The sequence below is a fragment of the Vombatus ursinus genome, unplaced genomic scaffold (assembly GCF_900497805.2).
Source record: "Vombatus ursinus unplaced genomic scaffold, bare-nosed wombat genome assembly UNPS02014863.1, whole genome shotgun sequence".
NCBI classification, from domain to species: domain Eukaryota; kingdom Metazoa; phylum Chordata; class Mammalia; order Diprotodontia; family Vombatidae; genus Vombatus; species Vombatus ursinus.
Window position 1 is genome coordinate 28,639,017 of NW_020954641.1, and position 26,459 is coordinate 28,665,475.

General features: G+C 39.1%; 1 protein-coding gene across 1 annotated transcript in view; it reads right to left on the minus strand.

The window, feature by feature from the left end:
* GRIA1 (glutamate ionotropic receptor AMPA type subunit 1) overlaps nt 1-26,459 on the minus strand; it is a 343,664-nt gene that overhangs the window by 151,630 nt on the left and 165,575 nt on the right. Inside the window, exon 5 of the mRNA XM_027841645.1 lies at nt 18,448-18,501. Within this exon, the coding sequence (XP_027697446.1) occupies nt 18,448-18,501 (54 nt within the window). The remainder of the gene's footprint in view (nt 1-18,447; nt 18,502-26,459) is intronic.

The window sequence follows — 26,459 nt, forward strand, 5'->3', positions numbered from 1 at the left end:
TCAGTATTTTTTGGGTCTCCTTTAGCAAGCTGTTGATTCATTTTTCATGATTTTCTTGCATAACTTTCATTTCTCTTCCCAACTTCCCCTCCATTTCTCTTACTTGATTTTCAAAATCATTTTTGAGCTCTTCCATGGCCTGAGCCAAATTCATATTTTTCTTGGAGACTTTGGATGTTTGACTTTGTTGTCTTCTTCTGAGTGTGTGTTTTGATCTTCCTTGTCACCAAAGTAAGATTATATAGTCTGGGTTTTTTTCTGTTTGCTCATTTTCCCAGCCAGTTCCTTGACTTTTTAACTCTTTATTAAGGTAGGGCTCTGCTTCCAGTGTGGAGGGAGCAACTGTCCCAAGCTTCAGGGTTTTTCTGCAGCTATTTTCAGAGTTACTTCTAGAGATCAGTTCTTCCAAGATGGTATGATCTAAAGAGAGGTGTTTACTCCTCTTCTGGCCTGTGCTCTGATCTGTGAGTGACCACAAGAACTCTTTTCTGCCCTGAAACTGTGATGAGGGTTCCTTCTCTACTGCTGCCTCCAGCTCTGCTGTGCACGTGCTCTTCCTCAGCCCAGGACTGTGACCCAGATCCAAGTATGGGCAAAGCAACAGAATCCTGCCTCTGTGGCAGCAAAGAGATCCTTGTTATCTCTTTCTGATGAGTTGCTCGATCCCCTTACCATCTGTGGACTGAGAGCTCTGGAAGTAGTCATTGCTACCACTGCCCTGAGGCTGCACTGGGGCTGGACTGCACTCTTCTCTCACCCAGGGCCAACAGACCTTTTCCACTGACCTTCTAAGTTGTCTTTGGTACTTGTAGGTTGAGAAGTCTGGAAACCACAACAGCTGCCAGAGATTTAGTTCCCTGAGGCCTGCTCCAGGTTTGCTGGGGCCAGGTCTGTGTTGGCATGGCTCACGCTGGACTGTGCTTCTCTCCTAGCCTGGTGCAACAGACCTTTCCCATCAACCATCCAGGTTGTTTGGGCTGGAAATTTGCTTCACTCTGTCTTTTTGTGGGTTCTGCTACTCTAGAATTTGTTTAGAGTAATTTTTATAGGTATTTGGAGGGATCTGGGGGAGAGCTTAAGTGAGTCCCTGCTTTTACTCTGCCATCTTGGCTCTGCCCCCTCCCTATCTCTTAATTCCACTGCCTTCCCTCTGTTGATTATTTCCAATTTATCCTGAATATAGCTTATTTACACATGGTTGTTTGCATGCCATCTCCCCCATTAGACTGTGAACTCTTGGAGAACAGGGCCGTCTTTTACCTTTGTTTATATCTCTAGCACTTAGCAGTGTTCCTGGCACATAGTAGGTATTTAATAAATGTTTATTGATTGATTGATTGTTTACCTATCAAGGTCTTTGTGTTGACTGGAATTGGACACAAAAGGCCCTAGAAAACTGTTGATTATAATTATAAAAATGTGCTCAGCAGCTCTGTCCCTATGGCCTGTAAATATACTCAACTCAGACTTGGGCTAAGTAAAAAGCACAAACTAATACCCAACTGAGAACTAGTTTTCTAGCTTTTAAAATTCTCAAAGGAAAATCTCAAGAACTTGAGTTCCTCTAAAGTCATCTTAGTGGTCACTTATATTTATTTGATTTGTCTAAGTATAGAAGTAACCCAAATTTGCGTTAATAATAAACATGAGTTCTAGTTCCAGTTCTGTCACCATATTTGCTGGGTAACTCTTAGCAAGTTGCTAAAGCTCCCTGGGTTTTAATTTCCTTATTTATACAATTAGAAGATTGGAAATATGATCTTTAAAGTCTCTTCACATTCTCACTGTTTACGCTAACTCCAAAATTATTGACACTTTGAACTTAATCCCTTGGGTAAGGGCCACCCTTCTTACTTGCAAGGAGCAAAATTCTACATGTGGACTAACTTGACTACCTGTAAATTTGGCATTTCTGGTTAATAATACATTACATTTATATATAGTGTGTCCCCAAAATCCTAATGCAGTTTTTAGCTATTAAAGCTTTTGGGATACCTTGCTATTTCATGGCTTACCAAAGATAAGCAAGGCCCAGAACTGAATTAGGAGATCATTCTGAATTTTCTTTGGTCAACCTTGCAATGCTTTCAATGATCTCAAACTGATCCCTATTAACTATCCCCTGAATTTTACATTCCATCTCCAGATGGCATGAGTTTTTGTGCATGATGGCACAAGACATCTCCTGTGCTTAGCATGCATTTATTTCCTGCTTTCCTCATCTCTACATCTCATAATCCTCTCTTGTTTTAAAGCTCAGCCTAGGTATGGCCTCTTCCTTGAAGCAGTTGCTGATTTTTCCTCTCCTTCTTGCTAGATGTTAACACTATCTCCTTAACTTAGATATGTGTAATGGAAATAAGCAGGAGAACCTTGACTGATCTGCTCTGGTGATGGAACACAGTTGAGCTTCCCTAGACATTTTTGTGGACACATGTATTTAGTGCTGAAGGACTTGGGATAACAGCAACCTCTTAGTTGATTGGATGGTTCCTGGGATGGAAAGAAGTGGAGGCAGTTGTATTAAAGATGATTGGTCACTGAGCCATGAGGAGCTTCCCACTTAGTTGACTTTTAAGGGACACAACTGCTTTCACTCTCTTCTTTCTCTCTTTCAAACATTTGCTTTTGCTCTCTCTTGGACTTCTCATGAAGTTGCCCTCTCTTATGGCAGGTGCTTTTATGTGGTAGAAAAAAACCAAAACTTGTGCTCATCTAGGTAAGCCCAATAGTAGGTGTCAAAACTATACTTCCTCTTCTCTTCTTGTATCTTTCCTCGAGCACAGGTAATCAAACAGAGACTTTGAGACGGACATTTCATCTGCATTGAGCAACATCATGAATTTAAAAGATTGGGCATTCCTGGGTTCCTCAGTCATTGCCAGCTGCCCTATGGGAGATGCTCCCTTCAGCTACACATCTTAAAGGAAAAGATGACCACTGCCTAGAGAATGAGTCTCAGTTATACTCTAGCTTGCCAGGAGATATGAACTTTTAGAGTTTTGTTCAGACAGTGAAATGTTTTTCTCAATAGTCCCATAGAGTATTTCATGCTTTATTGGTATAAGCATCAATCTCCCAGGAGAGCATAAGAAGAGACATAGGTTACTCTTTCATGTTTAAAGTCTTTGTCAATGTGTGTTCATTTATTTGTTTTGTGTGTGTTAATAGCATTTCTTTGTGGTAGAAGAAATAAATAGTTGTCCTATACCTGATCTACTCTATGCATTTAGTAACTTTCCAGAAGGGATTCTGATAATCCCTTTAGGAAGAACTAAGCCATAAGCCATACCTAAGATTCAAGTAATTTTCCTTAGTGCTCTGGGGTGGGGTGGGGGTAAGAGACATAGTGAGCCAGAGACAGTAAGAAAAAACTAGCTTTTCACAGGACTAAGTCTAGCTTGTGAGGCAAGAGTTGGGGCCCCTCAGTGGGATAGGTCTTGGTTACATACGTACATATTGTGAAAGGTAGTTTGCTGTAGCAGTAGAGTGCTTGGCTAGCAATCTTATAACCTCAAACAACTCTTAACATATCAAATAAGTTATAGATAGACTTTTATACATCCTGGCGGAGAGATTTCCAACATCAAAGAAATCACAAATCCTTGATGTACTAATGTATATGTCATATCCTCCAGTAGGATGAAAATTCTTTGAGAACAAGGGCTGTTTCATTTTTGTCTTTGTATTTTTGGTGCCTACTATAGCTCTTGGATGGAGGCACTTAACTAAACATCAACTAAATTGAATGGGGCCTATCACAAAAGCCCATCCTAATGCCAAAATGTTTCCAGCGGCACTATATGGTTGTGAATCATGGAATGCCACAATATTGGAAGAATTAAAATTGTAGATGATCCAAAGGACAATGAAGAGACATAGTGGCTTTAAGTGGGTAGATAATAAACTGCTCATGCGAAGCAGCATAAAAGGCAATATCACGGCAATATGTATCCATAAAAAAGAGGTGAGCACATCATATACCTAGAGTGAGTGATAACAGACGGACCAAATATCAATAGAACCAGAAGATTTTCAGGTTTTGGGGAGCTCATTTACAGAGTATTTATGGGAATACATGGACAAAAATTTTAGTGGATGAGAAAACGTGGAACATGTGCCAATGAAGGGCATATTTAACATTTATCAGACACTTTGAAGTAAATTCATGTTTAAGACATACAAAATCCTTTTCTTGCTATGTTCTCATGAAGTTTATAAATCAAATATACAAATGAAGAAACTGATGCTCAGAGTAGCTAAAAGCTTGGCCAAGGTCACAGAACTAGTAAATGTCACAGTCAGGAGTAGAACCCTGCTTTCCTCATTCCTAAGTCCAATGCTATTCCCACTATGCTGTACTATCTCATGAAGAAAGATACAGTAAAAGGAGATTAGTATTGTTCCTATCATAGGCTACCTAGAGCTACATTAAGATAGTCATAGACTCCCATCATCAATGGACCTTTTCATGTTTACTTTGCTTGGTGGTGGTCTCTAAGTAGCCTCTCCAAGGGTGATGTAGCCTTTGAAATTGTACTTTGTACACAACTAGAATGGCCAAGTAGGCCATGTTTAAGGCAGAGAACTACATTCAAAATCAGCTGAGATGTTATTAAGCCTTGAAATATAAATTTATTTGAGAAAAGCAAAAAAATCAGAAATTTCCCTTAAAAAAACCCCAAAACTTGAGATATACAGGTTTAGAAACCATTGCTTTTGCTAGACTCTTTTATAGATGGGGAAATTAGGCCCATAGTGGGAAGATGCCTGAAGTCACATAACATGTTAGTGGAAGAATCAACATTTAAATCTAGGGCTCTACTACTTTTTCTCTTATATCATAGCAATTCCTGTTCAGGTAGTAGTCAAGTAGTCAAGTAGCCCAGATCAAGTTAGAGTTACATGAATGGCCTAAAGTGTCTGGACTTTAGGTGGGCTTTCATTATTTGCAGAGAAACAGATTTCTTCATATAAGCCATCACTTAATACAGCATTATTACTTGATTCTATTATAGTGAAAGGGGTCAGCTTTGTTCTATTTGGCCACAGAGGGAAGAAATAGGACTAATGGGAGGAAGTTATAGGGAAATTGCTTTCAGCTCAACATAAGAAATTCCTAATAGAGCCGTCTGATATCAGGATGGGTTGCATCCAAAAAGTTTTTGGTCACTAGTGTTCTTCAAGAGAGGTTATAGACTCAAGATACAGAATGAAAATATATTTTTGGACACAGTGTGGGAATTTGTTACTATGCATATTTGTTAAAAGGGCTTTGTTTTTCTTTAATTTCAAAGGAGGGGGAAAAAGAGAAAATAAATACTTGTTAATTCAAAAATAAAAGATGAATTCATTAAAAAAAGAAGATCCTCGGGGCAGTTAGGTGGTGCAGTGGATAGGGCACTGGCCCTGGATTCAGGACAACCTGAGTTCAAATCCGGCCTCAGACACATAATATTTACTAGCTGTGTGACCCTGGGCAAGTCACCCAACCCCATTGCCTAGCCAACAACAATAACAACAACAACAACAACAACAACAACAACAACAACAACAACAACAAAAGAAGATACTGGAAGTCTGCTCATTAGTGATGTGGCAGAGGGGATTCCTGTATCAAGCAGGAGTTTGGACTTGACCTTTGGAATTTGTTCCATTTCTGTAATTTTGTGATTCTAGGAGAAATGGTCTCAATAGCATTGGAATGGAATCCATCTCAGTATGCTGCTGGGGTGGTGATGGTAGTGAAGGAGAGAGAATGAATTGTGGGGAAAGATACATTCTTCCTATGGTAGAGAAATCTAGAAGTAAGGTGCTTTTCTTCCTGATATAGTGCTTGGGGTGGATGAGGTAGTGCTCTCTTTAACTCTGGATTCCTTTGAGAGCAACCGGCTCTCTATCCCTCTCACAGCAAAGAGAGCGTTCTTGTCACTGCCAAAAGGGCTTCCTCCTGCTTCTCTACAGTCTTTTTGTGGTGTCTTCTCAGGTTATAACAACTTGATATATGTATCCTGACTATCATACAGGAGTCAGGGAAGATAGCTATCACATGAAAGGGGAGAGTGAGGGAAGGATGAATGTTACAGCAAAGAAAAGAGCACTTATGGAACAAAGGAATAGAGGATAGGGAGGCCAAAGTGGGGGGAGAGGACTGGAAACATACCTGCTGAAGGTGGGGGTAGGGAGAGGAGATAAAAGAGTCATAGAATACTGAATGTCAGAGCTGAAAGGAAAGCCAGAGCTCATGTCCAATAACTATCCAAATAGGAATCCCCTCTACAACAGATTCAGAAGGCAGGCACCCAGAATCCATTCATTCTTTCATTCATTCAACAAGCATTTATTAAACAGAAAAGACACTGTTATGAGGGATATGCTACAGGTCATCTCACTAGGAAGAAATAGATGATGAAGCACCTACTGTGCTCAGACTACTATGCTAGGCATGGGTGGGGGGAGAGGATATAAAGTCTAAATAAGACACAATTCCTGCCATTTAAAGAGTTTACACAAATAGCTATAAAACACAACCTGAAAAATGCATTAAATGGTTGCAAAACAAAGTTTGGAGAGGAGGGTTGTTACTGACTAGCAGGATCATTTGGCTTCAGTGAGGAGGTGGCATTTGAGCTGGATTTGAAAGGATTCACCTTTTTCACCTGTTATATGAACAGGTGAAAGAGAGAAAAAGTTTAAGAGGTGAAAAAGAGAAGGGAAGATTTCCCAGGTATAAAGGACAGGGCTATTTTCTATTAAGTTTCAACTTCTTAGTTTTGGTCTATTGTTCTAGTTTGTGATCTTTTTGGATAATAATTCTGTTAGCTAGTGTATTAGCTATCTCTCCCAGCTTCACATTATATGAAAAATGTGACAAGTGTGACATCTTTGCTTTCCTTGAAGTCACTAATGACTATGCTGAATCCCATATGGATATGGACAGGTAGATAGCGTTTATATGGCACTTTTCAAAGAACTGTGCATATATTATCTTTTGATACATACTACTTTGTGAGATAGATGCAGATAAGGAAACTGAGGTTGAGAAAGGTTAAATGAATTGCCCAAGGTCTCATAGCCAGCAAGTATTTGTGGCAGGATTTAAATTTATGTCTTCCTGATTCGAAGCCCAGTGCTCTTACCCACTGTGACATTCAGATTCATGAGGCATTCCACTAGAGACTTTCCCTTAGCATCAATTCACTAGTCAGAATTCATTGGATCTGGTCTTTCAATAAGTTGCTAACTATCATCTATCTCACATCATTTTATCTCATTCATAGGAGTAGCACGAAAGACTGTTCAATGTTTGCTAAAATTAAATATGTCTATAGGAAGGAAAAATAAGCATTTATTGAGAGCCCAATTTATGCCAGGCATTGTGCTAAGTGCTTTACAAATATTGTCTCATTTGATCTTCACAATAACGCTGGGAGATATGTGTTATTATTATCTCCATTTCACAGTTGAGGAAACTGAGGCAAACAGAAATGACTTGCCTAGAGTCACACAGCTAGGAAGTATCTGGGGCTGGTTTTGAATACAGATCTTTCTGACTATAGATCCAGCCCTCTATCCTATCCACCACCTAGGTGCCTCAGTTAGGAATATATAAGTATGTCTATAATATTCCTGTAATCTATCAGCCTAGCAACCTGTCAAAGGAAAGGAAATGAAACTTGTCTGACATGATTTACTCTGATGAATCAACTTTTCTGGGTAGTAGTAACAACCATTTCCTTTTCTAAGTGCTTAAAAACCATTTCTTTCATAACACATTCAAGAACTTCGCCAGGATTCAAAGTTGTCTACTTTAAGGATCTACTTTTGTCTTTCTTAAAAAAAAAATAGGAATACATTCTTCCATCTCCTAGTCTCCAAGGTTTCTAAAATATTCCTAAGATTAGTTCCCCAAAGATATCCACAAACTCTATCAGTATGATGGGATAGTTTGTTTGGACACAATAACTTGAACTCCTTTTTGGTAGCTAGGTGTTCTATTACCTTGTCTTCTTATCCTGGATGATTATGACTTACCCTGGTTTTCAATTCCCTGGTAACTGCTTTTGTTATGCCTTTCCCAGTCGAAAGAGGACTCTCATTGGTGGAGAAAATAGAAGCGAAAAAGAGAGATATGAATAGTTCTATTTTCTCTCCTTCCATTATCATTGTCCCATCCTCTCTAAACAATGAACACTTTCTTTGATCTTTCTCTTGCTCCCAATTAAACTATAAAAAGCCTTTTTGGCTGAACTTAGCTTCTGTAATAATAGTAATAACAACAACAACAGCAACAACACTGATATAGCACTTTAAGGTTTGTAAAGCTCTTTACAAATATTAATTCATTTGATTCTTGCAACAATTTTGAGAGGTAAATGCTATTTTTAATAATATTTTACAGTTAAGAAAACTAAGGCAAGACAGAGGTTACATGACTTGTCCAGAATCACACAGTTAGTAAGTGCTTGAGGCTAGATTTGAACTCTGGTCTTCCTTACTCCAGGTCCAATTCCCCATCTACTGCACCACCTGGCTGCCTCAGTTTATTCCAGGCATTAACATTTCTGAAAATATTTTTACAAGACTATTCTGTTCATACTATTACTTGTCTTTGCTTGTATCTTCTGGATATATCTTTTAAAAATCTGAGATGGTCAATGAGTTTGAAGTATACCCACATTCATTTCCCATTTTTTCTTTATCAGAATCATCTGTACTTGTAATGTTAGAATTTTGTTCTTGAGGATTTCCTATACTCCCTGAGCTGACTTCTGTAGAATTTTAGGCCACAGGATTCAACTTATTCTTTTCTTGAAATTTTTTTGAGATGTGTTTACTCCAAATTTGGTGTGGGCATCAGACTAGGACTGGCTTTCTTTAACTTACTTACCATAAGATTTATGCAGGGTGGTCACTTTTCTCTAATGGTCTTATCATTGTGTCCTAAATAGCAGTTTTCCTTACTGCTTTCTCTACATTTAGAGGAATGGAATTAACATCAATGATTTATCTGAGAGATGCCTGGAAAGCAGAAATCCACAATCAATACTATTTCATGCTCCCATGCCAGTTTCTGGAACTCATCATCTCCATCCTTCTAGTGGATAGAAGTGGTTTGTAGTTTACTCCCCATCATAATAACTTTATTGTTTCTAACTTCATTGATGCCCACCCAAATGTTTTCCATCATGTTTTGCTCATTTTAATGATTATATTTCCTCACAAGATTATCTATTCTTGTTATGTTGCCTACCCCACACAGGGCATCGAAGCCAACTAGATGAAGTAGCAAAGCACTCTCAGGGAGAGATGAGAGGTGGCATATGCCAAGCAGTCAGACTACCAGTACTTCCTGGGTTACTATCTACCCTCACATCTTGATGGAGACAGCTCAGGACCCTCATAAAGAAAGGAGAAAACAGTAGTGGGAAGAAAAGAAGTTATTTAATCTCTTTAGGTTTCAATTTCTTGATTTGTAAAAAAATGATGCACTATCTTCTTGACAGGAATTTTGTGAAGAATATACTTTATAACTTGTAAGAATTAGCAATTGCAATAATTCTAGTATGTTGCTAGAAGCCATCATATTAGGAAACAGCCCCTGTAGAGATGCAGCTTGGCTACTGCTCCTGAAGGTACTATAGTCATAACTATTAAAAACCCAGAAAAGAAAGTTCTTATCAGAGTCATTGGCACTATCAAATGGTTCAACATAAGGAACAGATATAAATTTATTAGTGAAAATGGCATTAAGGAAGATATTTATGTTGCTTTACTGCTACATTCTAAGGATTATGGGGCCTTTTCATGTGACTTGTAGCCAAAACCTTCCATATGTATCAATTCCATCAGATTGTAAGTTCTTTAAGAGAAGGAACCATCTCACTTTTCTATTTGTATTCCTAACACTTAGCAAAGTGCTTTGCACAGAGTAAGTACTTGATAAATGTTTCATTCATTCATATATACTGTTACTTCCACTAACCTTTTAATCTAACCATATCTCTTTTGAATAATGCTTACCCTTCTATTTCAATGTTCTAGTCATGAGTTACCAAGCCTCAGTAATCCTATAAGGAAGGATTTGCTTCTCTTCATTATAGGTCTAATTTGTTTCATTATTCATGTTCTATAAAGGTAAAGTTGGAGTGAAGAAGAGAGGGAAGGAGAGAGAGAGATCATAGAGAAGAGATGGAGAAAGCAGGAGTGAAGAGAAAGGAGCCTGAGAAGAGAAAGGGACTGAGAGGGCATGTTCCTTCCTGCTAGCTGTCTTATGACCACACTAAGGAGAAAAAATTTAAAAAAGGAAAAAAACAGCAGTAGGGAGAAAAGAACAAAGAACAAATCATCCAGAAATGAAAAGAAACTTCTTCTGGTACTGACTTTTTTTTAAACTTATTGCATGATCTTGGGGGAACTTGCATGAGCTCTCAGGACCTCAACTCTCTCCTCTGAAATCTGCAGGTCAATCTAGGATACTAAGGTAGCGAATAGTTCTATAAAGTTCTATGATTCAGTGACAGTGAATGGAGAAAAAGCAAGACAGGCTCTCAGATAAATCCATCCCACATCACTCTCTTCTTACCTTCTGCTGCCACACTGTCACACACATGCTTTCTGTCTGTCTGTACCATACATGTTCCAGGTATACTGCCAGTAACTCATATAATCTCATCCAATAGTTGTGTATATAACTTTTTAATATATACATGCTTCGGTAACACACTAAGATGACAAACTCTCCAACGGAAGGGCCTATGCTTTATAATTCATTTGTATCTGCCACAGTGCCAAAGGCAGTGTTTGGCATAAAGGAGGCACTTAATAGAGGGGTTGTATGATATAGTAGAAAGAACACAGCTTGTGGTGTCAGGAGACCTGGGTTTGATGCCTGACTACACTATTTATTACTATGGGACCTTGGGGTAAGTTCCTTAATCTCTTTAGGTCTCAGTTTCTTGATCTGTAAAATGCAGATGATGATACACTATCTTCTTCATAGGGCTGTTGTGAAGAATACACTTTGTAACATGTCAAATATTTCCGAAATGTGAACTGTTATTACTAGTATTATCAAAATGGAAACTTATTGTTCAGACTGAAGGTGGTTAGCACCACTAACACCCTTCCTGCATTTCTACACCATCTGGAGTATCATATTTAGTTCTGGGTGACACATTTCAAGAAGGACACTGACAATCTGGAGTGAAACCAGAGGAAGGCTGACTAGGATGGGTGTTGTTCAGTTGTTTCAGTCATGCCTGACTCTTTGCAACCCCATTTGGGGTTTTCTTGGGGGGGAAACTAAAGTGGTTTACATTTCCTTCTCTAACTCATTTTACAGATAAGGAAACAGAGGCAAACAGGGTTAAGTGACTTATCCAGGGTCACATAGCTAGTGTCTATGGCTAGATTTGAACACATGAAGATAAGTCTTTCCGACTCCAGGGCTAGCGCTCTATCCATTGCTCCATCTAGCTGCCCCTAGCTGACTAGGATGGTGAGGGGACAAGGCACGTTACGTCATACATACAATGTATTTAGCTTGGAGATGAGAAGACTAAGAGTACTGGATTTAGAATCAACTAAATCTGAGTTCAAATCCTGGCTCTGCTAGTTGTTTCTCATGTGAATTTGGGCAAGTTGAGTGAGTTGCACAAATCTTACTTTTCTCATTTGTAAAATGAGGAAGTTGGATTTCATGATTTTTTATTTTTCTTCTTATTCTAAATCCTATGATCAATGTTTTCAAGTATCTGAAAGGGTGTCACAAGACAGATGGAATAGACAATCTGTGTGGCAAAATTTGAATTAGTGGGCGGGTATTCCAAGGAAGATCTTCCTAACAATCAGAACTCTTTGTTTTTTTCTGACATTTGATGATAAACTCACATTTTCATAATGGCTTAAGTTTTACAAAGTATTTATGTCAAAACAACCTTGTAAAGTTGGTAATGTGAAAGTATCATTATTGCTATTTTGCAGCAGAGAAAACCAAAGCTGAGAGAGGTTAAGTGAGTTGCCTAAGGTCACAGAGCAGGTAGAGCTAAGATTCAAACTCAGATCTTCAGACATTAGGTCCAGCTGATGATGTCCTTTGTAGCATCACTGAAAATGATATGGGTGAAACTGTGAATAGAGTTGGTAAGCTGTGTTATGCAGAAGGAGCAGCTAGATCCCACTGCATATGTTAGAAGATCAAAAGTTCATGGTTTTACTTTGGCATGACAAAGAAATCCTAGCCATTGATTGAACTATAATGAATACTAGAAAACATGGATGGCCTCTGGTACCTAAAACAAGAAGAAAAGGAAGGAACTGATGAATTTTTTTGCTTTTTCTTTGTTACTTTTAGACTTCAGTCTGGTCAAGCACCCTTTAGAATAATAATAGCAAAATCTGATAGTGTCAATTGGCTCTGATTTGTTCTATGTTTGTTGATGACTTGCTGACCTAGAGGGGCAGTTATGCGGCATAGTAGAGAGCGTACCAGGCCTGGAGTCAGGAAGACTCATCTTCCCGAGTTCAAATCTGGCCTCAGACACTTACTAGCTGTATGACCTGGGCATGTCACTTAACCGTGTTTGCTTCAGTGCTTCATCTGTAAAATGAGCTGGAGAAGGAAATGGCAAACTGCTCTAGTATCTTCGCCAAGAAAACCCCAAAATGGGGTCAAGAAGAGTCAGACATGACTGAAATGAATCAACAACAAATGCTGGCCTAGAATTTCCTCCTCAGACATCTCTCAGGTATGTTGACTCAACCCCCCCTGTTCCTACTTAATATCTGATCTTTTTGTTTTCTCAAGAAGAGTTTCGATTTGTAGAATCTTCTTAGTCCTTCTGAATCTGGTAATAGGTTTCCCTCTCTGCTGTGGAACTCAATTCCTCTGAGAGGGAGTTAAGCTAGAAAAGAGAAGACTTGCATATGTAGGTTGTGATGTGTGTGTATATACATACATATGCATGTGTATGATCACATTGATCATATTGATTGACTCAGAGGGCAGAACCAGAACTAAGTAGAAGCTACAAAGAGATAGATTTTGATTCAAAATAAGAAAGAACTTTGTAACCATCAGAGTTGTCCAATGGAATGGGTTCCTTTGGTTTGTAATGAGGTCCCTGACATTGCAAGCATTCAAGTAGAAGTTGAAAGATTACTTGATACACCATAAAGGATTGTTTTGCTTCAGGCAGGGGTTGAAGTAAATTACCTCTGTGATATCTTTCACTTCTAAAAGTCTATGTTCTAAGTCCTCTCCTAGTTCTAGGATTCTAAATTTTAAAGTTCCTTCCAGTTCTGATATTCCATGTTCTAAAATCCTTGTCAACCATGTCAATCTATGCCCCAAGATCCCATCAGCCAGAACATTCTTCATTACCAGATTGTGCTTCTGTAAGTAGGTTGTTGTCTAAGACTCTGAGGCTGTCACTTTGAGACTGTTGTACAAAGCAGTGAATAATAATTCTGTAAGCTCCCTCCTCCCCCAACTTTGACAATAAATCTTTCCCACATATCCCTAGGGCATAACTCCCTCACTACACTGCAACGATAAATACTTTGAAGTATGTGGTCTGTAACACATAGCACCAGGATAATTATGTGGTCTGCATTTTTTTTTCTTTGCAATTTATAAATTACATTATTTTTCTAAAAGGGAAAGAAAACATACCAGCAATCATGCTTCAAAATGAATTAATTAGTCATTTGAAGCTTAATTATCAACTAATCTATTTGAGCATATACGACTTCTGTGTTTAAATACTATTTGCAATTTACATCCCATTAGTTTGAAGTTTCATGGATAGCTATGAGGAGAGGAGCAATTCCAGTGGTGAATAGAGACTGAATGAACTACCTTGGTAACAAGAGAAACTGGGGCAGTAGTAGCCCACACAGTGGAATGTGGACCCCAACCCTTATTTAGTAGCTCTTAGGAAACTGTTTAGTGATCATAGTTTAGTGCTGATTGAGGCATATCACCAGGCTGCTCCCCCTATACAAAGGGAAATTATGTGGTCACCTTCAAGGTTTGATTTCAGGGGAGCTCTAACCCTAAAGCTTCTCCTCTATGGACCTTTTACTGAGCTTAGAATTGTACCATTAGCGATTTATTCTCTTATATCCCCAAGATGTGTATTTCCCAGGAGGCCCCAGTTATTTAAAATCCAAGCATTCTCAAGTGGGGATAATAATATCAATAAGAGCTGACATTTCTATTGCATTTTCCTACTATTTTTTTCTTTTTTATTATGAACTTTAACACTCATCAACAAACATTATTTTCCTGTCTACAAAGTGTGTTCCTCCCAACAATTTTGTAAGGTAGATAGTATAAGAATTTTCAAAAATCCATTTCACCAATGAAGAAACAGATGCTCAGAGTGGTTAGGTGATGGGCCCAAAGTCACCCAGCTAGTTAATGGCTGAGTTGGAATAACAGCAACAAATACAGGTGAAAGGAATATCGTACCTGTGGTTTAGAAGACCTAGGCCCAAGTCGGGGATTGTTTGAAGGGAAGTACTTTGCAAATGTTAAAGCATTAGATAGATATTAACCATCATCGTTGTTACAGACATTCAGGAAATTTTAGTCAAGAGGCAGACCACCAAATACTTCTACAATCCTAGACTGACGCAATTAGTGCTATTTCCTGCTACTTATCTCCAAAAGGAGCACAGAGAGACACAAACTTCCACATCATATCCCCAGGCATCCAGTCTAACTCACTAAAGCTCCAAGGAAGCCCAGAAAACATTCACTTAAGAATCAAAAGCCAGGATGATATCAGCTGCTTCTACACACTGCAAAAGCCTTCACCCCCTTCTCTCCTGGGCTTAAACCTCTCAAATTCACTATGTACTCTGCTGCTGCAGAGTGAGGGGGCTGGTTCTCAATCACCAACAGCTCTCTACTGTCCACTCCCTCATTACAAATTCTGTAGAGTTGCTTAAAGATTTATCTGTTGGTGTTAATGTTAAGTTCTACATACTGACGTATTATCCACAGTATAGCTCTCAGGGATATGCTGGTAAATGTCTAACAACTGGCTTCCCAGAAAAGAAAAAAATGCATGCAAGACACTTTTACGTTTAATCAGCATTATTAATATTTTCTCCACCACTTTCTTAAATTTAGACAATCAACAAAACAGTAAATCAAGCCCTGATTTGTATCATTTGCTGATTTCTGAGGTGTAAATACTCACACTGAAAATTCAGTAAGTGTCTCTCAGAAGCTGGTTTGAGCTGACTGGCTCTAACCCACTATCCACATCTAAGCCTGCGATGTTCCTGATGAGAGAGCATTGAGTCACTCTAACAATACTTCATTGGCATTTAGGAAACAGTTATCAGGGTCCTATGACCTCTGGCTGCCAAGGTTTCATATCCTGAGACACAAGAATACTCAAGGGACTAGGAAAGTCTTCAGATGATTCTGTCAAGGATGCAGGCTTTATAAACATTGAGATGCCTATTTATCATGGCTAAATCCTGTGTTGTCTGTGCTCAAGGCCTTGGGAGGCTCCGCTACATGATCCAGGACACAACACTTTCCCAGGGACACATGACACATAACCCATGGAATGTAAACCCAGACTAATGGGAAAAATCTCCCTAGGAACATTAGACCCTTAACAGCCACACTGCTTTACTTTGACAAAAGTCCCACTTGGCTCTTTTTCTTCTTCCTCTAAGGAAATAATCTCTGCTATAAGAATATAATGGGAACCAGCAAATAAACTCTGATTCTCCCTGTTTTATATGGTGACTTCAGGCAACACTGGCATGGTTGAGAGATCAGTGCTCTTTTCAGGGGCTGTAGGCCACAGCTATGGTCTTTTCCATGCCATGGCCCATTGGTTTTAGCTTCCTGATTATAGTTAATCAGCAATTTCTATCCAGTTATTACTGAGGCTTATGACCAGCCTAGAAGAATGGGCTGTTTTTGTAAGAAACTGGCCTAGACTGAAGCCCTACTAAGGGCTTTGACTTCCCAAGGGGATCGAATTATTGGCTGAAATTTCCTAGGCAAGCACCACCATACTGGCCCTGGGATTCTGTCGTACCTGACCCTTGTTCACCTTTCCTTTCTCTGTTGTCATCATCATCCTCATGGGTATCTCCCTAGTTCAAGCACCTTCTTTTTCAATTCAAATCAATAAACTTATATTAAGTGCTTACTACATGCAAGGCATGGGGTACTAGATTTCAACATACTACCAAGGCTCAGTGTGTCTACACTTTCTAGAGTTTATTTATGAGGGGCAAAAGTATATAGTTTCACAAATATTATGCACACACACATACATATATAATGTTAAACTTTATTTAACTTTCATATATATACATTGATCAGCATAGTACAGACTTTCTTATCAAACTAGAAATTCCCTGTGTTAAATATCTGATCTTCTCATTTAGGTTCTCCTAGTCCCCAGTGGCCAGACAGGACATTTGCAAATGGAATTTGCTGCATTTTCCCTGTCTCTCCCTTTAGGGAAGTAACAATTAGACCCCTTTCATAGTACACAGAAAAAGTAAATAATGTGGTAATGATTCAGCTCTTCATAGGGGTTGGGGGGTGCTACTTATATTAAAAGCATCATTCCAGATAACTGGAGAGGATTCAGACTCAGACCTGTTTTTAGAAAGAAAAAGCTTTAAGATGAGGTTCTTACTGATCACTCCCATGCCAAGTCATCATTTCCTCCCCCTCCAAACTGGGAGAGAACAACAACAACAACAAAAAAAAAGATCATGACCATTGAGGAGCATTAAAAAAATTAAAAAAAAAAACACAAAACTAGACCTATATCTTCATATATATATATATATATATATATATATATGTATATAGTGTCTACTATGTACTAGGCCTCAGACACTTACTAGCTATCTGATCCTAGGTAAATCACTTAGCCCTGTTTGACTCAGATTCTCATCTGTAAAATGAGCTGGAGAAGGAAATGGCAAACCACTTTAATATCTTTGACAATAAAATTTCTGATAGAGTCACAAAGAGTTGGACACAACTGAAACAACTCAACAACAACATGTTCCCCACTGAGCTAAGCACTTTACAATATTTTCTTATTTCATCTAATCTGATATATTATGGATATAAATGGGGCAAAAGAGAGTCCCTGCCCTCAGGGATCTTACAGTTTAATGGGATGAGGGCATGACACATAAGCACACATATACAAAGCAGACTATATAAGATGAATAAAAAATAATTAATACAGAGGCATTGGAATTAAGAGGAGTTAGGAAATGCTTCCTGTAGAATGTGGGATTTTAGTTGGGACTTTTAGTTGGGCCATGGAGGTCAGTAGTAAGAGTGGAGGAGGGTAAGTGTTTTATGTCTGTGGGACAGCCAGAGAAAATGCCTGGAGGTGAGAGATGGAGTGTCCTGTTTGTGGAACAACTGGGGGCCAGTGTCACAGTATCAAAGAGTATTGCAAGTAGGGGATAAGATGTAAGAAGGTTGGAAAGTTAGAGGGGGGCAAGTTTATGAAGGGCTTTGAACACCAAATAGAACATTTTGGACTTGATCCTGAATGCAATAGGGAGCCACTGGAGTTTATTTGGAGGGGAGGAAGATTGACATACATAGTCAGACTCGCACTTTAGGAAAACCACTTTGTTGACTGAATGGAGGATGGATTGGAGTGAGACTTGGATGGATTGGAAGAGACTTCAGGCAGGCAGACCCACCAGCAGGTTATTGCAATAGCCCAGACGTAAGGTGATGAGGGCCTGCACTAGAGAGGTGGTAGTGTCAGAGAAGAGAAAGAAGTGTATTTGAGAGATGAAAGGTGAAATTGACAGGCGTTGGCAATGGTTTGGATACAGGAGGTAAGGGGCAGTGAGGAGTCCAGGATGATTCCTAGGTTGTGAACCAAGGGACTGGGAGGATGGTGTTGCCTTCTACAGCAATAGGGAAGGTAGGTGGGGAGAGGGATTAGGGGGAAACATAATGAATTCTGTTATGGACATATTGAGTTTAAGATGTCTACTAGACATCTAATTAGAGATTTCTGAAAGGCAGGTGTAGATGGCAGATCAGCAGGGAGTTTGGAGTAAGATAGGTAGACTTGAGAATCATCAGCATAGAGACCACAATTAAATGAAATCACCAAGTGAAGTAATATAGAAGGAAAAGAGAAGATGGCCCAAGATTGGAGGCTGGAACTGAGCTGGCTAATGAATACCCACACACCAGCTCACTCTTTTTGAGGAAGATGTGGGAAGTGAAAGCAATATTTGTAAGGTTGCCTGTCACATTCTTCTCAAGTGCTATTGTTGGTTTAAATGGCCCACAGACGAGGACCGCAATCAGGGTTGGTACTGAAAAGGAAGAGAATTGCGATTCACTTAGACACACAGAAACCAGACAAGTCACTTAAGCCACATATGACCCAATGGTGTCCAACTTACCAGGTTTGCCAGGATGTAGTGGTAGCCAATTCCATTCTTTTCCATTTTTATGATCTGTGATAGTAACAAAACAGAAGAGGGTAAGAAAAAGTCAGCATGTTTGTATTACAGCTATCCTGACTCAATGCAGGCCTTCTTTCCTATAGGGAACTTCTATGACCACTGCAAGCAAGTTTCATCTTACATGAACTCTCTCTTTTCTGAACCCTCCAGTACTTATTGCCCATATTACCTATTTAGCACCCAGAACATACCTTTCACCTCTTGTGTTTTTAGTTAACTTTAAATGTGTTATTTTTGTTTCTTGTAAGATCCTGGAAGGCAAGGTCTACGTCTCAATTTATCTTTCTGTCTCTAGCACCTGGTAGATGTCCTCTGAAGTTGTTTAAATCCTATCTGTCAAGGTTGGACTCAGGGGTCATTTTCTTTTCTTCTTTTCTTTTCCTTTTCCTTCCCCTATTCCTCCCCCCTCCCCCACTTCCCCTCTCTTTCACTATCTTACCCAGGCTGGAAGTGCAGTCACTACTCAGAGGCTTGTTTCTACTACTAATCCACATGGGAATTATGACCTGCATTGTTTCTGACATGAGTCAATTTTACCTCCTTAGGCAGCCTTGTGGCTCTCTGTTCCTGGGGGCTTACTGTGTTGGTGCCAGACTTACTCTAGATGTTTGATTGGATTATGCGACTCCAGCTCAGATCACCTGAGCTCAAACAATTCACCAGACTCAGCCTCCCTGGTAGCAGGGATTATACATATGTACCACCATGCCTGGCTTATTTCTTTTTTCCAATGACTGTTTGCTCCATCTTCCCACCCACCCACACATCCATCCATCCATCCATCCATCCATCCATCCATTCATATATTGAATCAGAATCTCAGATTTGGGAGGAACCTCAGAAAATCTCCATTCTAAAATTTTTTCTTGAAGCACCATGCCTGACAAGGTGCTCATCCTTGCTTGCAGCTTCAAGTTTGGAAGATGGAAGAATAAATCAGGGAAGGGTGCCTTGTGAAGGAGGCACCTATGTTGGGCCTTAAATGGCAAGTAGTATTTAAACACACAGAAGTGGCAGGCAGGGCATTCCAGGGACAAGGGGATAAGGAGAAAAGGCACAAGTAGAAAACAAAATGGCAGTGAGAGTTGAAGAGAGAGGGATTTTGACCACTCCTGGACCTGACTGCTCATTGCTGCTGCCTAGGCCCCGATCCTCCAAAAGGACTATGGTAGAGAAATGTAGAATGATGTGGATATCCCTAGCATATGGTGCCCAGGATTAGAAGCCTCCTTCACCATATAAAACCCTCCTGTCTCCTGGACCAATCAACCGAGGGGGCTCCACCTAGGAGAACCCATTGACAGAGGCATTTTCACACCAGCATTCTAATTTGGGGTTTGCAGTTAATTTAATCTACATGCATCTCCATCCTTGGTACTTTTCCTGTATTAAGGCATGCCAATTACCTTCTGTTCCCCTAACCCCTGTGAATATGAGTCTCCAACTGCTTAAACAAAAGCTCCTTTCTTCCCATCACCTTTGCTCTTATTCTTACCCCAGCCTAGTTTAATTCCCCAACATCCCTTGCCCTTCTCTTCCTTCCTTTTCTATCACATCTCCTGGAACCCTTGCTTTATTATTAACAAACTCCCTTTCACCTTAGAGATCAGCTCATGATCTTTCCATCTTCAAATGCTCATAGAAATTTAATTCCCTCCTGAAGACACCTCTTCCTTTCCCATTATATTCAGTATTAGTTGTTCCTTTTTCATGTCCCCAGAGAACTTGCTTTCAAATCTCATCTCTGACAATTATTATCTGAGTATTCGTTGGCAAGTCATTTGACCTCCATGACCTTCAGTTTCCTTCTCTGTAAAATCAATGGTTTGCCCTAGTTGGCCTCTGAGGTGTCTTCCAGTCTTTTATCTATGCTCTCCTTCCTGACAAAGCAGGCTGGAAGGAAAAGTCAGTATACTCCTTGCTCACTGTAAATATTTTCAGATACTCCTGTCATTGTCACTTGTCACCTTTGAAGTTCACTCTCCCAGGCTGTATCACACTGTCCAGATTCTTGTTCCTGCCATATATCAGATTCCAAGCCATTTTCTCCTCCTTTTATTTTTTTTAAATCAACAAGTCTTTATTTGCTTTACTTCCCACTTGCTCTCACATTGAGAAAAAGAAAAAAAGAAAAGAAAAAAAAAACAAAAACAAAACCCTTGTAACAAATATGCAGAGCCAAGCAAAACAAATCCCCACATTGACCATGTCCAAAATGTATGTATCAGTCTGTACTTTGAGTTCACTACCTCTCTGTCAGGAAGTGGGTAGCTTTCTTCATCATAGGTCCTCTGGAATCCTAGTTGGTCACTGCACTGACCAGAGTTCTTAAGTCTCTCAATGTTTTTTTTTTTTAATAATGTTGTTGTTATTCTATAAATTATTCTCCTGGCTCTGCCCACTTAACTCTTCTTCAGTTTATGCAAACCTCCCAAGGTTCCTTTGAAACTGCCCGTTTTGCCATTTCTTATGGCACAATAGTATTTAATTATATTCACATACTATAATTTGTTCAGCCATTCTTCAACTGATGGGGACCCCCACCTGCTTAGTTTCTAGTTATTTGCTACCACAAAAAGTGCTACTATAAATATTTTTGTATGTAATGATCTTTTTCCTCTTTCTTTGATGTATTTGGGGTATAGGTCTTGTAGTTCTTCCTTGTTCTTAATGAGTGCAATACCTGGATCACAGTCTTCCTTTCTATTCTCTTCCTTGATATCATTGACATTCTTTCTGATTCTTCTTCAAACACTATGACTGCCACGTCAATTAATCTTATTTATGTCTGTGAGTTCCATCATCACTCTCCATAAGCCACACACAAGGATGGTTACACTTTAGCCTTGACCAATAACCCCAAACTACTCTATGTCTATGATCTTGAATTAGTATAGTACCTGATACACTGAAGATGCTTAATAAGTGTTTCTTAATTAATTGATACATACTGTTTGACCCAAAGATACCAATATAAAGGATATATTCCAAAGAGGTCAAAGACAGAAAGGTTCTACATATGAAAATATTGATAACAGGAATTTGGGGGATAATCGAGAACTGAAAGGAAAGTGGGTGCCCATCAATGAGAAAATTGCTGAATAATTTGTGGGAAATGAATATAATGGAATATTATTATGCCATAACAAATGATGAATATGAAGAATTGAAAGAAGCTTCGGAAGCTTCTAAAAGAACACAAAACAAAGCAAGCAGAATCAGAAGAATTTGTGGTATGATCACCATAATATAAAGGAAAACAATACTGAATGACATCAAGACTCTAATCAATGAAGTCTCCAATCATGACATCGGAGGACTGATGATGAAGCATGCTTCCCATCTACTGGCAAAAAGATGGTGAACTGCAACAGAATGAGAAGGAATTTTATATGTGACCAATGGATTTATTTGCTTTGTTTGATTGTATTTGTTTGAGATAGAAGCAGGGGTGGGGGGAGCAGAGATCTAATTGTAGGGATAGTCACTGGGAAGTGCCAAAGACATAAAAACAAAAAAAAATAAGCATCATCAAAAATCTGAAAATGAAGATAAAAAGAAACTCCTTCAGTCAACACAAACCAGCAACTCTCTAATTTATAGCTTTAGGTCTTAATCTGTGGGGGTCCATGGATAGAATTCAGGAGATCTGTACTTAGATGGGAAAAATACATCTTTATTTTCACTAACCTCTAACAGAAATTTAGCATTTCCTTTAATTACATATTAAAAACAAATACACAAGCAAACAAAACCTACAACAGTATGGGAATACAGGTAGCACAGTGGTACAGTGCCAGGTTTAGAGTCAGAAAGACTCATCTTTATGAGTTCAAATCTAGCTGTGTGATCCTGGGCAAGTCACTTAACCCTGTTTGCCTGAGTTTCCTCATCTGTAAAATGAGTTGGAAAAGGAAATGGCAAATCACTCCAGTATCTTTGCCAAGAAAACCCTAAATGGGGTCACAAAGAGCTGGATATAACTTAAACAAGTGAACAGCACTACTCCAAGAAGGGGCCCATAGGTTTCACTTGAATGTCAAAGGGGTTCATAAGACAAAAAAGGTGTTGAACCTCTGCCTTAGACAGTTAATGATCACGGCCAAGACGTATCAGATGTGGAACTTAAACCCAAATCGTCCTGATGTAAAGGCCAGGTCTCTACTATGCAGGTCTGTTTCTTATAGGGAGATATTACTATTTAAATTTTGCCCATGAGAAATGGAGGCCCAGAGGGTAGGAGTAATTTGTCTAAAGTTGCATAGTCAGTAAGAGGCATAGTGCAAGCCCAGGTCTCCTTAGGCCTAGCTCCACAGCTCTTCCAACCACATTACAATGTCTCTTTCCAGGTCTTCAAGACTCCATCCTAGAACAGCAAACCAATGACTTCAACCAGCAAGGACAGGTTAGAATGTTTGACCAAAGTCATCACAATCATGGCGTGAAGAAAGGAGATAAGGATGTTCATTTGAAACAATTGTTGTGTAAGGGAAAGAGTGTTTACCAGGGAATCAGGTCCCACCTTGGCCTTTAACCCACTGTGTGACCTTGGACAAGGGAAGTGGGCAAAGTGTGAGGGAATAGGCATTTACCTAGTGCCTATTTTGTGCCAGGCACTGTGTTAAGTGCTTTAAGAACACCTCATATTGGGGCAGCTAGGTGGTGCAGTGAATAGAGCACTGGCCTAGGAGTCAGGAGAGCCTGAGTTCAAATCAGGCCTCAGACACCTAATACTTACTAACTGTGTGACCCTGGGCAAGTCACTTAACTCCATTGCCTCACCCCCAAAAAAAACAACAACAGCAACAAAAGAATACCTCATATGATCCTCACAACAAGTTTGTGAGGTAGTTGCTATTCATATCCTTATTTTACAGCTGAACAAACTGAGGCTAACATAGGTTAAATGACTTGCCCAGGGTCACATAGCTAGTAGGTGTCTGAAGCTGGATTTGACTTCATGCCTTCCTGATTCTAGGCCCAGTGCTCAATCTATTATGTCACCTAGAGGCAGCTTCCCTTCTCTAAGGCTCAGTTTTCTTATCAGTTAAATGAGGAGGCTAGAATAAATTAGGTAACTGACATTTATAACATGCTTTAAAATTTTCATAACACTTTAAATATATTATCTGATTTGAGCTTCACAACATGCCTCTGAGGAAGGTACTACCGGTATTATTATCTCCTTTTATTGATAAAGAAACTGAGGCTCAGTGACTTTTACATTGGCTCATAGCTGGGGAAGTTTCAGAGGCAGGGTACAGACCTTGGGTTCCTTTACTCTTAGTTCAGCACTATCCACTATGGCATTTTGTCTCTCTAACTACGTGATCTTTAAGATCTAGTGTCTAATGCCAATGTTTTAGGACAACATCTTGTATTTGTGCCAAGTATTTATACTTGGCAAAACTTTCATTTCCAGGGTGTCATTGGATCATCATTCAAAACCCCTGAGCTAAGTAGGGCAGTTGTTATTAAAGATGAGGTAACCAAGACAGACAGGTAGGGATTTTTGCCCAGTATCTTGACAGGAGGGATATCATCTAATATAATTCTATAACTTTGAAATACAAACACCTAATCTGGTTTTATTATGGAATTATATAGTCATATAATCATGGAAACTTAGAGCTAGAAGAGACCTAAGAGAGCATCTGGACCAATTTCCTAATTTTGTAGATTAGGAAATGGAGACTCAGAGAGAGGAACTGGATTGTGAAAGGTAACATTAGGAACTGATGGCAGTGTTGCCATGGCCAGATCTTCAGACTTTAAGAAAGATTAGTGTGGGATGAAAGAACACTAGGCTTGGACTTGATTGCCCTGATTTTGTGTCCTGGCTCTCTCACTCATTACAGTGCTTTCTGTAAAAGAAGGGTCAAGGCGTGTGTGTGTGTGTGTTTAGCACATTTCAAGCTCCATATGAGTCCATAGTGCAATATAGAAATGAAAAAAGCTAATGCAGTTTTAAGCTTCATTAAGTAAAGCATAAGGTTCCAAATACCTGTGGTACCATGCCCTGTCAGACCAGAACTGTAACATTGTGTTTAGTTCTGGGAATCACATATTGGTTGAGACTTTGACAAGTTGGAAAATATAGGAAGAAGAGTAATCAGGATGGCAAATAAGTGGAGATAATATTCAAGATTAGTTGAAGGAACTGGGCACTTTTAGCCCATGGAAAAGATGCTTCAGAGGATGTGTTAGCTGTCTTCTAATATTTAGAAAGCTGGTATGTGGAAGAAGGGTTAGACTTGTTCTTCATAGCCATAGCGAGAAGAACCAGGAGTTATAGTCATCAAAGAATAGTTTCTTTGGAAGATTTCAGGAAGAGGAAGATTTCAGTTTGATATAAAGAAAAACTTTCTTAACAGAGAGAACTATCTATAAGTGCAAGGGACTTCTTTGAGAAAAGAGCTTCCCTCTCAGTTGAAGGCTAGATGCCTACTTGTTGGGAGCATTGTAAGGGGATTCCTCTACAGATAATAATTAGACTAAGTGGCCTCTGAGGACCCTCCCAATTTTCCCAATGTAGTCATCTATTCAGGGCTGTGCTGGAGACTGCTTGTACTAGTTTGCAGGAGTTGATTATTAAATTTTCAGTGTGAGCATTTACATTTTGAAATCACATATCAAATTAGGGCTTGATTTATTGTTTTGTTGATTTTCCAGACTTAATAAAGTGATGTAGAAAATGTTAGTAATGTAGATTAATCTTTAAAGTATGTTGTACATAGATTATCCCCCTCTGGAAATCTGATTGCTAAGCATTTACCAGCACACCCTTGTACCTATATGACCCTGAGCAAGTGGATTCACCTCTCTGGGACTCAGTTTCTGCCTCTGTAAAATAAGGTTAGACTAGGAGTTTCAAACTAACCTTCCACAAAATTCCCCAGTATAATGAGAACCAGATTAAAATGTAACTGGAAAACATTTAATAAAATAAATAAAAAATATAATAAAACACAGATAATGTTAAGTTGTGGTTTTCTAAGTCAATATGCAGTCATTGGGGATTCATTTCTATTTGGGTTTAGATTAGATAACCTCTGGACTAGATAACTTCTTAGGTCTCTTTCAACTTTCAATCCTATTATTTTAAGTCTTAATTCTGCCACTTATTAGTGGTAAGTCTGGGGGCAAGTCACTACTTCTTTAGGAACCTAAGCTTTCTCTCTTCATACCTCATTGGTAAAAAGGGGATAACCACAGTACACATAGTTCACAGGGTTTTTGTGAGGGAAGTGTTATGTAAATTATATAGTATTATATGAAGGCAAGCTTTTTATTCTTTTAATTGTTTTCTCTACACCACATTGGCAAGATGTTACTCCAAAATTCTCAGTGGCAGCTATGATATTCAACAGGGGACATTCAAATTAGAAGACTAACCCTCACAGAGGAGATCAGTAAGCTCTGGTTTTAGTTATGTATGACTAGGGTAAAATCTTTTCTGGTCCCTCCATTTTCTCCTCTGCAAAATGGGGTAATAAACTTAATCCACTGCTTTTTTTCACTATGACTACAAAGAAAATATAAATGCATATGAGACACACTTGAACTTTTCTTATAACTGAATAAATTCTCAGGGTTATTAAAATCCATACTCAGACATCTACTTAATTGGATGTATGTGAATAGCAGCTCACACGTTTTTATAGGGGGATAAGTAAATGCAGGGGCAAACAATGGATTCTCTGAAATGGAGGTTAAGGCTCTGAAATTCTAGCCCCAGGAATTCCAAACCTACAGGGATGAGAGTTTTATGGATAATTCCTCATCACTTCTTCATCTTGTTGTCATATGGTTTGATGCACTTTCGATACTGAGATATATTTATTATAAACCTTCTAATAAACACAGAACAGTTAAACAAAAATATGCTCAGTGTGAAGCAGCACATTTCCCAGTATGAAATCTCCCCTACAGCCAGGTCCATTTTCTTT